At 36.2% G+C, this 11,917-nt stretch overlaps 4 protein-coding genes across 7 annotated transcripts in view; 2 read left to right on the forward strand and 2 right to left on the reverse strand.

Annotated features, from left to right (window-relative positions):
* The window catches only part of eml5 (EMAP like 5), a 45,983-nt gene extending 44,325 nt beyond the window's left edge, over positions 1–1,658 (forward strand). For all 3 annotated transcript variants that reach the window (XM_020054447.3, XM_020054448.3, XM_010897890.4), the window contains one exon: positions 464–1,658. In XM_020054447.3, the coding sequence (XP_019910006.1) occupies positions 464–500 (37 nt within the window). In that variant the 3' untranslated portion in view covers positions 501–1,658. The remainder of the gene's footprint in view (positions 1–463) is intronic.
* A 1,820-nt stretch (positions 1,659–3,478) lies between these two features.
* isca2 (iron-sulfur cluster assembly 2) lies at positions 3,479–5,437 on the reverse strand. The gene is made up of 4 exons (XM_010897892.4): positions 5,322–5,437; positions 4,613–4,784; positions 4,316–4,431; positions 3,479–4,095 (listed from the first exon to the last, which is right to left on the reverse strand). The coding sequence occupies exons 1-4, from the start codon at positions 5,384–5,386 to the stop codon at positions 3,921–3,923; spliced, it is 528 nt and encodes a 175-aa protein (XP_010896194.1). The 5' UTR covers positions 5,387–5,437; the 3' UTR covers positions 3,479–3,920.
* A 201-nt stretch (positions 5,438–5,638) lies between these two features.
* On the forward strand, positions 5,639–7,442 carry npc2 (NPC intracellular cholesterol transporter 2). The gene is given in 5 exon segments (NM_001303953.1): positions 5,639–5,658; positions 6,000–6,099; positions 6,295–6,402; positions 6,486–6,658; positions 6,856–7,442. Coding segments are annotated over 4 exon segments (453 nt in total). The 5' UTR covers positions 5,639–5,658; positions 6,000–6,014; the 3' UTR covers positions 6,943–7,442.
* A 2-nt stretch (positions 7,443–7,444) lies between these two features.
* On the reverse strand, positions 7,445–11,717 carry gskip (gsk3b interacting protein). 2 transcript variants are annotated; one of them, XM_010897893.3, is made up of 3 exons: positions 11,667–11,717; positions 8,789–9,028; positions 7,445–8,697 (listed from the first exon to the last, which is right to left on the reverse strand). In XM_010897893.3, exons 2-3 carry the CDS (start codon positions 9,023–9,025, stop codon positions 8,539–8,541), a joined length of 396 nt encoding a protein of 131 aa, XP_010896195.1. In that variant the 5' UTR covers positions 9,026–9,028; positions 11,667–11,717; the 3' UTR covers positions 7,445–8,538. The 2 variants fall into 2 exon arrangements, with proteins under 2 accessions (XP_010896195.1, XP_019910020.1); XM_020054461.3 differs by lacking the exon at positions 11,667–11,717 and adding an exon at positions 9,288–11,014.
* Between the last annotated feature and the right edge of the window lie 200 nt (positions 11,718–11,917).

Raw genomic sequence — 11,917 nt, forward strand, 5'->3', positions numbered from 1 at the left:
GACTTCAGTTTGCATTAGTGCAGTGTTTGAAGTATTTCTCAATTTTTAAGTTTTATGTCCATTGCAGCAGTTGACAAATAAACATTGTGTTGTCTGAAACATTGTGTTGACTGAAACAATTGTGTTGACTGAAAAATTGTGTTGTCTGAAACATTTTGTTGTCTGAAACATTGTGTTGTCTGACATTGTGTTATCTGAAACATTGTGTTGTCTGACATTGTGTTGTCTGAAACATTGTGTTGTCTGACATTGTGTTGTTTGAAACAATTGTGTTGACTGAAAAATGGTGTTGTCTGAAACATTTTGTTGTCTGAAACATTGTGTTGTCTGACATTGTGTTGTCTGAAACATTGTGTTGTCTGACATTGTGTTGTCTGAAACATTATGTTGCCTGAAACATTGTGTTGTCTGAAACAGCTTACTGTTATGAACCATTATTAAGCATTCCCTGTCTCCTCTGCAGCCTTTTTGTCTGGAGGTGCGTCCATGCCCTTCACTGAGAACATCTGGAGTTACTCATTATCCATCCACCACTGAGTCCAGTCCAGAGGACAGCATGGGCTTTTCCCAGCATGGCTACTCAGTAAGAAGAACCCACTGTGGGACTACTGCATGTCAAAATGGATAACACACCTGGCAGCTAGTTACCATGATTCACTGCCTCAACACTACAGAGTAGGGTCAACCATCTGCGTGAGCCTCTCTTTCAATATGGCATCGTTCTTGATTGTTTTCCTACGAGGTGGAAAACGTTAAGTTGCTACTGTTCCAAAATATCCCTTCAACACATCACATCCTTTCATATTATCTGCCCATGATTTTGACGGAGGATACTTTATGTTTAGTATGAGTGTTTTTGTGTCAGTGTTCTAAATGGCAGTGTGTTGCCAATTGGAATGAGAAAATGCAATTTTTAAAGATGTGTAGCAAACTAACTTAGCCTTAATCTACATTTCGAGTGACTGATGAGGTTTGGAGTGGTTTTTATGTTTGTTTCTTATAATTTCATTGTTGTTTTCTTCCTTTTGACTAATACATTTTTTTTTACTAATAATTTAAACTCCTGTGGCCTTCCTCCTGAATGTAACATCTGCAGTTATGTTCTGGATGTCAGCATGCCAAAGCATACTATGCACTGTACACCCAACCCGACCTGGTCACTGTGTTACCCTGATCAATTGTGTATGTGACTGTGTTGTCCACTGGTTGAACCTCAAACCCCCAGCAGTGTGTGACCATGTTGAAAATGTAGCGATCTGTTAGCTTTGTGCAGTAACCCTCTATAACATGTTGTGTGTAGACCTGTTTGAGGTTTTGTGTATGTGTGCAGTTGGAGTGCATGGCTTTTTGACAGACAATCCATGATTTTCATGTCCAACCAAACTCCTCAGAAAACAAAAGGGAAAATGCTTAGACTTTATGTTTCAATGCACTGTTGCATTTCTCCTTTGATCACTTTTCAGTGTGCTGCTATGATGCAACCTTATTAAATATGTTTAAAAGGAAGTGGCTATTTTTACAAGGGTATAGGTTTATGTTTCTCGTAGCCAGATATGATATTGCCCAACTGGAATATTTTAAGTATATACTAATAAATGTTTTCCCTCTTGTTTTATGACAATTCTATACATATTAAATGTGTTTACTGAATATTTTAATTTTCATTACATCAATGTAAATATAATTTGTATTATTTTGTATATTTTTTTGTGAAATGTTTCTTAAATCAAATTTTAATAATAAAAAAAGATGTATTGAAAACAACCTAAGTTATTCATCAGGCATGGGATACTAACTCAACCTACAACCAAACAATACAAGTGAGCTAAGCTGTGGAATGTGAAGGATTGATGAGCCACAAAATTCTAACTATGTTGGGATGATAGACTACACTAAATACACCTATTCACTTGTTAATCAATCATTCACTAACATTTTAGTGTTCCAAAACAAAGAGACATTTTGAAATGCTAATACCTTATTGATAGTTGTTATCTGATTGCTGTTTGATAGCCCTATCTGCTATTGACTGGCTATACACTTCACACAGTAGTTGTTCTTTCTTCATTACGTGACTATGATGTAATCAGAAAGGTCCTAATTCAATTGGTTGCAGAAAAGAAATTATATATATATGTATATATATATATATAGACATCCTTGCACTAAAATAATGACCTATTCTTTTCTCAAATATATATGAAAAAGCTTTTGGATTTCGAACATTGCAGAAACAATGAATTTCTTTTTACTGAAGTTTCAGTGTTTTATTTAGAAAGTATAAACAAAAGACAATTATAAACACCCCGTAGTAATTGGTTGCACAGCCCTTGGTAAATAAACCAGTGGAAACCTATTTTTCAGTGAAGGAAACACACTGTAGCCATATTTGAGCTTGCTGTACCGTTCTAATGGCAATTTGGCCTACCAGTCTGCAGAAAAATGCTCGACTTCTTCAGTGATTAAGCAGAGCTGTCAGTCAAATGTTTTCACAATTGTAAATATATTTCTGATTCAAATCTGGACCCAGATCTCTCATAGCGATTGAAGAAAAATAGCATTTAATGAAGACCCAGTTATTTGCCACAAGTTTTAACATTTGACTTTTAAAACACCTGAATGTCAATTTGTGTCATACAAGCCCCCCAGTTAGAGCTGGATGATACAGACAAAAATCTATATTGCAATAATTTGCATCAATTGATGCGATAATGATAATTTGTTCCATAGAAGACGTATAAATTATGTCTGGTTTATTGTCCCAGTTCCAGAGACAGCAGGGCAATTAAAAGGCCATATATAGGCAATGTATAATTTTTATGAAATGGTTAATTTGGTGGGCAGTAAATGCATAATTGATCTGTAATGTCAAAAAGCAAAAACATGCATAAGCAGGTCTGCTGAACTTTTCCTCCAGGTGTTCAGCAGACATCTTGTTGTTGAGGTGGGTTTTTGAGAGATTCACGCTTTCTACGTTTAGCATGAGGTCAAATGTGTATTTCAGTGACTTCCTACACTGACTGGAATTGAAATAGAATTGACCCCAAACCTTGAAAGCAATACAATGTCTACAATCAATTAGTCTCTGGGTACACCTGGTATCAGGGGACTTGAATGTGTGCAAGACCTTGTGACATCAGTTGATTATCAAGGTGTTTTGGAATGCAAAGTCCAACCCAGTGTCCAACAACAAATACAATTGGTTTTGCCATGTTGAAAGGTAATAAGGTCTGGAGACCGATGTTATTTTTCAGCATGTTTTAGAAGAAATATAATTCTTCAAAAGTGCCAATACGATATGTTGTAAACAGTGGAAAACCATTACATATGTTGTACATATATGTTGTGAATGCTTCATAGCCTATGAAAATACATAATGGACCAGTGCTTCAAAAGTTAATTTACTTACGGAAGTAAGACTAGTTCAAACATGTTTGACCTGTATACATTTTAATCAAATTAAGACAAATACACGTACTGTCCTTGACACTTTAATTCTTAGAGAAATTACCTACATATATACAGACAAATATAGATATACAGGATACTGCACATTCAAACAACTCCAAAGCATAATCTTCCTTCAGTATAAATATATAGTTAATCCATTTGACAACAGAGTTTTTCATAAATTAGATAACTTTAACACAGAAAACATCCAAGCACATCTCCGATTCTCATCCACTTTGTTTCGATTTGTAACCAATCATACTTTCCCTAAAGTTATACCACCTCCTCAACATTGTTAGTCGCAGAGTTGCTAAGAAGATATTCAGTAAATTATGGAATAATGTATGCACCCATGAACAGAATGGTTTATGAATATATAATTTCAAATGAAATGTCTACACTATGAATTGGTGAGGTGGGAGGGTTGGAAGGAATTAGGGGATGAGAGCTGCCATCTCAGGTCAAAAGTCTCATAACTTGACTGAGAAAGAGGACCCGCAAGAGCAGCCGTGGTCTGCCTGGGGGTTCTTTACCACCTGGAAGGAAGAGCGGATCAGCTCCTGAGTGTAGTCCAGGGTAGAGCCTTTCACAAACTCCAGGCTTTCTTTGTCCACAATGACCCCTACGCCTCCCTGCTCAAACACCCTAAAACAGAAAGAGAAGGGAGAACAAGAGTTTAGAATGGATTAAAAAAAAATAGGTACTAGAAAGAATCAAAGACAGACAGCAGGCAACACAATGTACTGTATAGATAACAATGATCGTGTTACTACTAAATGTAACTGTGTTACTCCTGCATGTCATTCATCAAGCGTTAAACAGCTCATTGTAATGAGTTCTGAACGATTCAATCAGTGTTAATTACCTGTCATCCTCCATCCTAGTACTGTCAATGACAAACTTATATTGGAACCCAGAGCAGCCCCCCCCTTCCACCTGTATTCTCAGGTACTGTCCCTTATCCATGATCTCTCCTAGCCTCTGAAGAGAAGATAGGATGATTAGATCAGCCATTAATATAGTGTATCACTTGATCATCAACTATGATTTGAGTACTCAAAAAAATAATACACTAGCATTTTACAGCCATCAAATAAAGGGATAGAAATAATATAAGTTACTATGCATTAGAGTACATTTTAAAAAGAGTAAATGTCCTAACCTTAACACATGATTCACTGAGGTATACTTTCTCTTCAATCGGACTGGAATCTGTTGGTATCTCTTGGGCCGATGTGCTGCTTAATTGTAAGCAACCGGCATAGGGGAGTTGAGACCTTTGGGGACATCTCAGCAATTTTGGTAGACCCACATTCGTTATGGGGGAAGAGGCCCTATAATAAAAACAAGTATTTTGACAAAACACATTACTTAAGGCTCATGACATTCACTTAACTCACTTTAAATGTATTGTTACAATTTCTTCATCCAGAAGGGTAGCACAAATGAATGCGTACAACACTGGCCTATTATAGGCGTAACGTTACACTGAGAATACTTTCTACTTGGTACTGTACTAACTACTTGGGTGCAGGCAAGGGGTCAAAGGCTCTGCGGATAATGGCAGCTGGCTCTCCCCAATTGTAACTTAATTTATCAATAAACTTACATTGTTGACTATGTCCAACGTCAGCAATCAAACATCTACCGTACTGTACGTAGATTTACCGCACAGTTATAATGGGATAGCCCCCAATGCAACGCTATTAACAGTTAGCAACTGCAATATCCAGTTAGCTAGCAGGATTAGATACGTTAGCTACGCTTCTCTTTGCATTGTAAAGACATCGTTCTGCATATGAAAAAGTGATCTATACAATATTAAACAATTACTTTTCATTCCCATAGCCATATAATTGCTTGTTGTATACCTAGCGAGTGTCCACGCTCTTGTCTTTAACGCATTTAACATTGCTCTCTGTAGTACGACTGACATCTTCAATAACAGTCACTGGTGATAAAAATACCCGCCCCAACGAGAGTCGTCACTGCAGTGTCAAACCAAAAGACAAAACAATTGGTTAGAAAAAAAATCGTCTGTCTCGGAACGTCATAGGAAACGCCCAATCCTGAAATATATAAACATCTGATTCGTTACTATCTACGTCAGTCACTGGACTTGAACATAGACTACTGTAACTAGACGTCATTCTCTTGTGACTAGGAAGTAAGCAGTGTTTGTGAACCTGGATCTGAATATTGTAAGAGGTATGTATCAAAAAGTTACTTTGTTCGCCTTACATGTCTCTTTCCTTAAAACAAATCGGTTTATTATAATTACCTAAAAAATATAGAAAGGAACTGAGGTAATTATATATATTACATTAGATATTGCTAACTCCAGGACTACACTGTACCATTTTGATTTTAAAGGACTATCCGACTCTAAGTATTCCTTGAACTTATGTATTTTTGGATTCTACCACTAGTCACACAAGTCATATGACTGAATGACTACTTTTGCTGACATTTTTGAATGGCTTTGGCTCTGGTCTCTAATGTGCTTTTGAAACTTCAGCATTTAAAAATATTTTTGTAAACTCTTTCAGGTTCAGATTGCTGCTATGGATTTTCACGCTGTTTACATTACATGTCTGTTCTCTCTGATTGCACTCACGTGCGCTGAACCTGTGAAATTTGTGGATTGCGGTAAGTCTTCAAGTGCTGGCATTTTGATGATAATGTTTATTTCGTTTGGTCAATTGTTGAAAGACTGTTATTCTTCACCATAATTAGGTAACAAAACCGAATGTATTATGGATATTATTAATTAGGCTTTTATTTTTTTATTTTTTACAATAATAAATGACAATGTGTAATAACGTAATGTTTTGTTCCTTCTAGGGTCTGCTGTTGGTAAGGTTGTGATTGTTGACATTAACCCATGTCCTACTCAACCATGCCAGCTCCATAAAGGACTGTCATACGGTGTAAATGTGACATTCAGCAGTGGTAAGTACGATCAATAATTATTTGGTTATTCAAAGAAAATGTGTGTGTATATATATTTTTAATCCCTCATATTCTTCTTTTAGTGGTTGAGAGCAAGACAAGCACAGCAGTTGTCCATGGTTTGATTGCTGGTGTTCCCATTCCATTCCCCATTCCCATTGAAGACGGCTGCAAGTCTGGGATTCAGTGCCCAATCCAGAAGGAACATAGCTATCACTATGTGAATCAGCTTCCAGTGAAGTCTGAATACCCCTCTGTAAGTATAGCTCACAATTTTAATCACAACATTGTAATGCTACTTTGAATGCTAAAGAAAACAAAGTTCCTCTTTCTCACTTTCATTTCTGCAATGTGGTCTTGATTAAATAGACTGGCCTCACATCTGAGTATAAAAGATAAAAAGGTTCCGTACTGCTGCACACAATCACTACATCTGTTTCTATCTGATTCTAGATCAAGTTGATCGTTGAATGGGAACTAAGAGATGACAATTCCAAGGACTTTTTCTGCATTAAGTTCCCTGTCCAGATTGTAAACTGAGTTGTATGCAGTATGATCTGAAGGATTTTTTATTTTATTTTTTAAAAAGGGATTCTAATGTGAAAAATAAGCATTTGATACAAAATGTAATAATTTTAAGAATTAAGGTTTTAATTACTGATTTTGTAGGTTTTACATTAGCTTTCTCAGTTGTTTTACAACTTTTAACATCCAGTGCAGGCATTTTGGAATGTTAGGATTAACTGCATAAAAGTAGGATGTTTCACCAAATAAGTACCTTAACTTTGATAGGTGCTTATTTTTCCTATTCCATGTACAATTGTGTGTGTGTGTATAGGCATGTGATGTTTTACTTTTTTTGCCATGGACTTGATTGGACATAGCGCCTGTCTCTAAGATGTGAGAACATGGGCCGCACTGTTAAGTGATTTGAAAGTGGTAAATTTTCTTTAACAAATATTTTGGTAATATAATAATGTTGTTGTTCTGTTCACTGAACTTGTAAACTTTCAACCAAATAAAAGCACATAACAACTGCCTCAATATTTTGAAGATTTTATTATTTTACTGGGTTTAATGATAGACACATCATTAAAAAAAATTTTTTTTAATAGAACTCAAGACCTTGCCTGAATTCATTGCTCTAGCCAAATGATATGACAAATATGTATATTTTCTGTATCGGAGTACCGGGGGGAAAAAAGGATTCCCATTTCATGCTGTCCAATTTGTAGTTCTGCAACGGGCTCAGGAGACTCCGATAGACATGTACACAGACATACCTGACAATCTGTATAGCTTCTTTTCACACTGCCCTCTCAACCAGGGAGACCAAACCACTGGAAAACCACTTTGGCTATGACCAAACTAAGCTTGCCTTAATAGATCGCAATGAGCCAGAAAAGGCATTGCAGGCAGCCGTCCCCAACTCCTTTAGGCATGAGCAATATGCACTAGCCTCCTGGTCACAACTGGATGTGACACTTCCTGTTATTGAACCCAGGGTATATTGGTGCCTCAACGCTACGATGTCTTTACGATTCTGACCAAAGTGCAAACCATGTTCCATTGTTAAGGCAGTTTATGACTAAAAATATCAGTTAGTGGTTTATGGATTTTGAGAAGTCTAAATTCTTCTCTCTTTGGTGGTTCAATGAGACATGCACTTGCTGATATACACAACAGAAACCAAGCATAATTATTTTAGTGGATAGCAGAGAATAAATCACCATTAGGTGCAATCCTCTAAAGCAGAGTAAGCAGGGTTTTTGTAGTACTAGTAGCACTAGATCGATGGGTTTGTAATTAAACCCTAACATTGTATTATCAATAAACTTGACAGTTATTCACAAAAGCAACAAAACCTGAATGCGAATGATGACAATATAATCCTGGTCAAAGACACACAAGGTCACAATTTTCTTCGAATAACAAATACGATACCCAGAAAAAACCAGGATGAACCCAGGAGAGAAACTTTCACTTACTGAAGTATTAGTAGTAGTTAAATACTTATAGCCAGATAGCTAGATGTCTGGTAAATAACCTGACAAGGAAAGTTGCTATGTTTGTATTCAGAGGGCACATAGATGTTCCTACAACCCATTTCTCACATCATTAGTTACATTTTGTCATTCATTGTCCATTTTGCTGCAGCCTCTCCAATCGCTGCAGCAAGGCATTCCCAAAGGCCTTTCTGTAATCTGGGCTTAGGGTGTCCAGCAGCGAATAAACTGTTTCATGGTACTGGGTGCTCAAGCTCTCGTCCACCTGGTCGAAAGCATATCCAACCACCTATAACATAAAATAGATAAGTCAATCATATCGGCCTCAACAGAATGCAATGTAATAACAGAAAACAAAAAGTACTGTTGATATCTCTCACCCTTAGTCCAGCTTCATTAAGCTCAAGGCAGTAGCGGTTGCCCTCTCTAGTTTCCACGTTAATGTAGGCCACATCTAAGCCACTTTCCAAATTTGAGGACACAAACATTTTGGCCACAGCAAATAGCACATCATTGACCACCGCCTCTGCTTCCAACCTCATGTCCTTCATGTGATTAATACAGTCTTCTTCAAACAAGGAGACCGCTGAGTCATCTGGTTGGTAGTCTATCTCCATCCCCTACACCACACACACAAACACACAAATACCAGACAAAACACACAACTTTGAAGTTAGTTTTGCAATCAGATAGAAATGGATTGAGTATAGTAAATGGTGAGCAAATGCTTTAGTAAAATAAAAACACACATACACCGTTTTCATGCAGAGTGATTTATATGGCAAAATAATATGCCTTCTAAGACAATAATATGCCTTCTTAAGGGTTAAAATATTCAAGCATTTATTTTGTATAGACAGAATAAGTGCAGCCAATGACCATAGTGGGTTGTTGCGGTGTTGTAGTCCCCTAGTCCCGGTCTTGTGTTTCGACCATTGGTAACTCGGATCTGTACTCACCTTTTCAACCACTGGTGACATTGACATGAACTTATTATTATTAAACCTTTATTTCAACAAGGAACACAGACTGAGACCAAGGACTCTTCGAGAGCTGGGCCCTGTGTATATACATGTTTACACATACAGTTTAGGTTCAATGATTAAAAACAAACAGGAAAAAACACAGGGAACAGACAAAACAAGATGCTCACAGATAGCACAAGAGACAAAGTACATTGCTTTAAACACTGGTGTTATTCCTTCAGTGTTTATGCATGAACAACTTGTAGTTCATTTTTACTTATTTAGGTAGCCTATGATAAGGAAATATAATATTAGCGGCACTAGATACTCATATATGTTCTGTTTTGAAATGGAAAATTCGCACCACACAGCCCATACCAGCTTGCAGGCTGCGCGCCGGGGATTGTGAGACAGGCAGGCTGGCTCCACTCAAGCTCCGATCATACATATTGTGCTAGCAAATCTTCGCCTTAGCTAACCCATACCATGCTTCTTTGTCTACCTTTTGCATGCAAGAAAACAAGCTGGTCTTCAAAATAAATATAGTACCGTAGCATTGAGCAGAGTTTAATAATACAGCTGCAGTCCACCTATTTTTGCCTCTCCCTATGGAGAAGTAGTTAGTCTTTGGTTTTGTCATTTGACTAAACAATCACACTTTCCACAGTGCATCCAATTGCCAGGTTAGGTTTATTCTGATTAGTCTCCCTCAGTCATCAAAAACAGCTTGATTCTAGCCCATGCATTTCAAAAGACATACTTATTCAGCACAAACTTTTTTATTTCTATATTACATTGGCGGGAAGCATTTATAAAGCATATTGAAACAGCTGTTCTATAGGCTATTCTACTTAATAGGCTGTAGGCTATTTTACCACCATCATCAAAACACCAAATGAGAGAATATCTTTTGGAAAAAGGGTGTTCCATCCCTCCAGTAGAGTACTGGGGACTTGTAGAATTTACACCAGTTCTGATGGCTCGGGTTGGCCCAACACCTTAATGGGACACTTTATGTTGGTTTTTCCTTTAATTTGTCACTCGCCTGAAATAAATTGTTGTTGTTTTTTTTAATAATATTTTATTATAATGAAATACTATTTACCTCATTAATGTGATTAAATACTGTATTTCTTTCCCTACAGTTAATGTAACAATTTTGTTTCAAATGTAATTCAAAATAAGTAATGTCTGATTAGGTTCTGGGGGAGGTCTGATCTCAGCTCAAGACTCATTTGAGATTAATAATTTTCTTAGCATCTGTATCAAAATCAGACTGTTTAACACTGCACAACTGGCTAAAAGGTAAACTACTTTGAGTGGGAAAGGATGCATATTGTCAGCAAAGTAGGATGTTGCGGTTTGATGTTGCTGTTTGTGGGCTTTGTGTATAAGTCTGCGTGTAGTAGGTGATGAAATTTAGAGATACTTATAAAAGAGTTTACAGAATGTTAATGAAGATTTCCTTTTTGACTTTTTACAGAAGAATCCTTACCATTGCCAATCATTTTGTCATCAATCTTTGGAGAAAATATTTTGTTTTCTCTAAGCAATTGTATTAGTATAAATAATATGTTTTTTGTTGGATTAATTTATTTTGAGATAAAATATTTCTCTACCAGTGAGAGTGACTGTATATTTAAAGATGTTATTAAAAAGTAGGGTATTCTGTAATAATTAAATGATCATAACATACATCTAACTTTCTATTTAAATTAAAAATGGATGAACGCAAATTGACATGACAACCGTAATTTTGATTGTACCAGCATAAAAAACAAACAATTAAGAAATACTGGTTGAAATGGATTTTGATACTCAGCCCTTTAACCTTTAATGTGATATATTTGGTTATAAAAGTCGAACTTATTACATAATAGTTCTGAGAACACGGATTTGAAATATATTCTGCTCAATTTCTGAGAACGCAGCATACGCAGTACACTACATTGTCACTGGCCTCAATTACCTTTATGCTAGCTAACAAGCTAACGTTATAAACATTAGCGACATTAGGTTGCTGTGTAGAACAAATGAATGAAGACACAATTTGCTTTATAATATTCTAGCATTATGATTGTTGGGTAAATGTTAGGTTGATAATAAAGTTAAATATGAACAGGGTTAGGGGTATTGTAAGCTAGTGCAGGTTAGTTGTGTGTAATACTTTGGCTATCTAACGACCAAGGGCTATGGGTTATTTAAGTATTTAGAATAACACAGACATAATTGAGGATAAACAAACTAGTATAATTTCAGGAAAAAAAAATAAGTCTAGCAATGCGATACTCACCTCATTTGATCAATGTCTTATGAGCAACATTAAAAAAAAAAACACTTCCGGGTCACGATCTTTTGGAAAATGTCAAAATAAAAGAGATCAATGTATTACTTCATAACTGACTCATTGAATTTAATAATTGTTTAAGAAAACGTACCTCTCAAAACATAGACAAAAAATTATATTTGTTCATATTTAAGATTAATTTCAGTAAAAAGTGGGTATTAAAACAAGCTACCAGCCACCAATGCAAAACACAACAA

The sequence above is a fragment of the Esox lucius genome, chromosome 15 (assembly GCF_011004845.1).
Source record: "Esox lucius isolate fEsoLuc1 chromosome 15, fEsoLuc1.pri, whole genome shotgun sequence".
Classification (NCBI taxonomy): Eukaryota; Metazoa; Chordata; class Actinopteri; order Esociformes; family Esocidae; genus Esox; species Esox lucius.

Bases quoted from the DNA above. Each gene is read 5' to 3' on its own strand.
- isca2 (XM_010897892.4), bottom strand. From the start codon at position 5,386: ATGTCAGTCGTACTACAGAGAGCAATGTTAAATGCGTTAAAGACAAGA. The intron at 4,432-4,612 runs GTTAGGACATTT...TCTTCTCTTCAG, and splicing joins TCAGTGAATCATGTGTTAAG to AGGCTAGGAGAGATCATGGA. The intron at 4,096-4,315 runs GTAATTAACACT...TTTCTGTTTTAG, and splicing joins ACTAGGATGGAGGATGACAG to GGTGTTTGAGCAGGGAGGCG.
- gskip (XM_020054461.3), bottom strand. The intron at 8,698-8,788 runs GTGAGAGATATC...TTTATGTTATAG, and splicing joins TTAATGAAGCTGGACTAAGG to GTGGTTGGATATGCTTTCGA.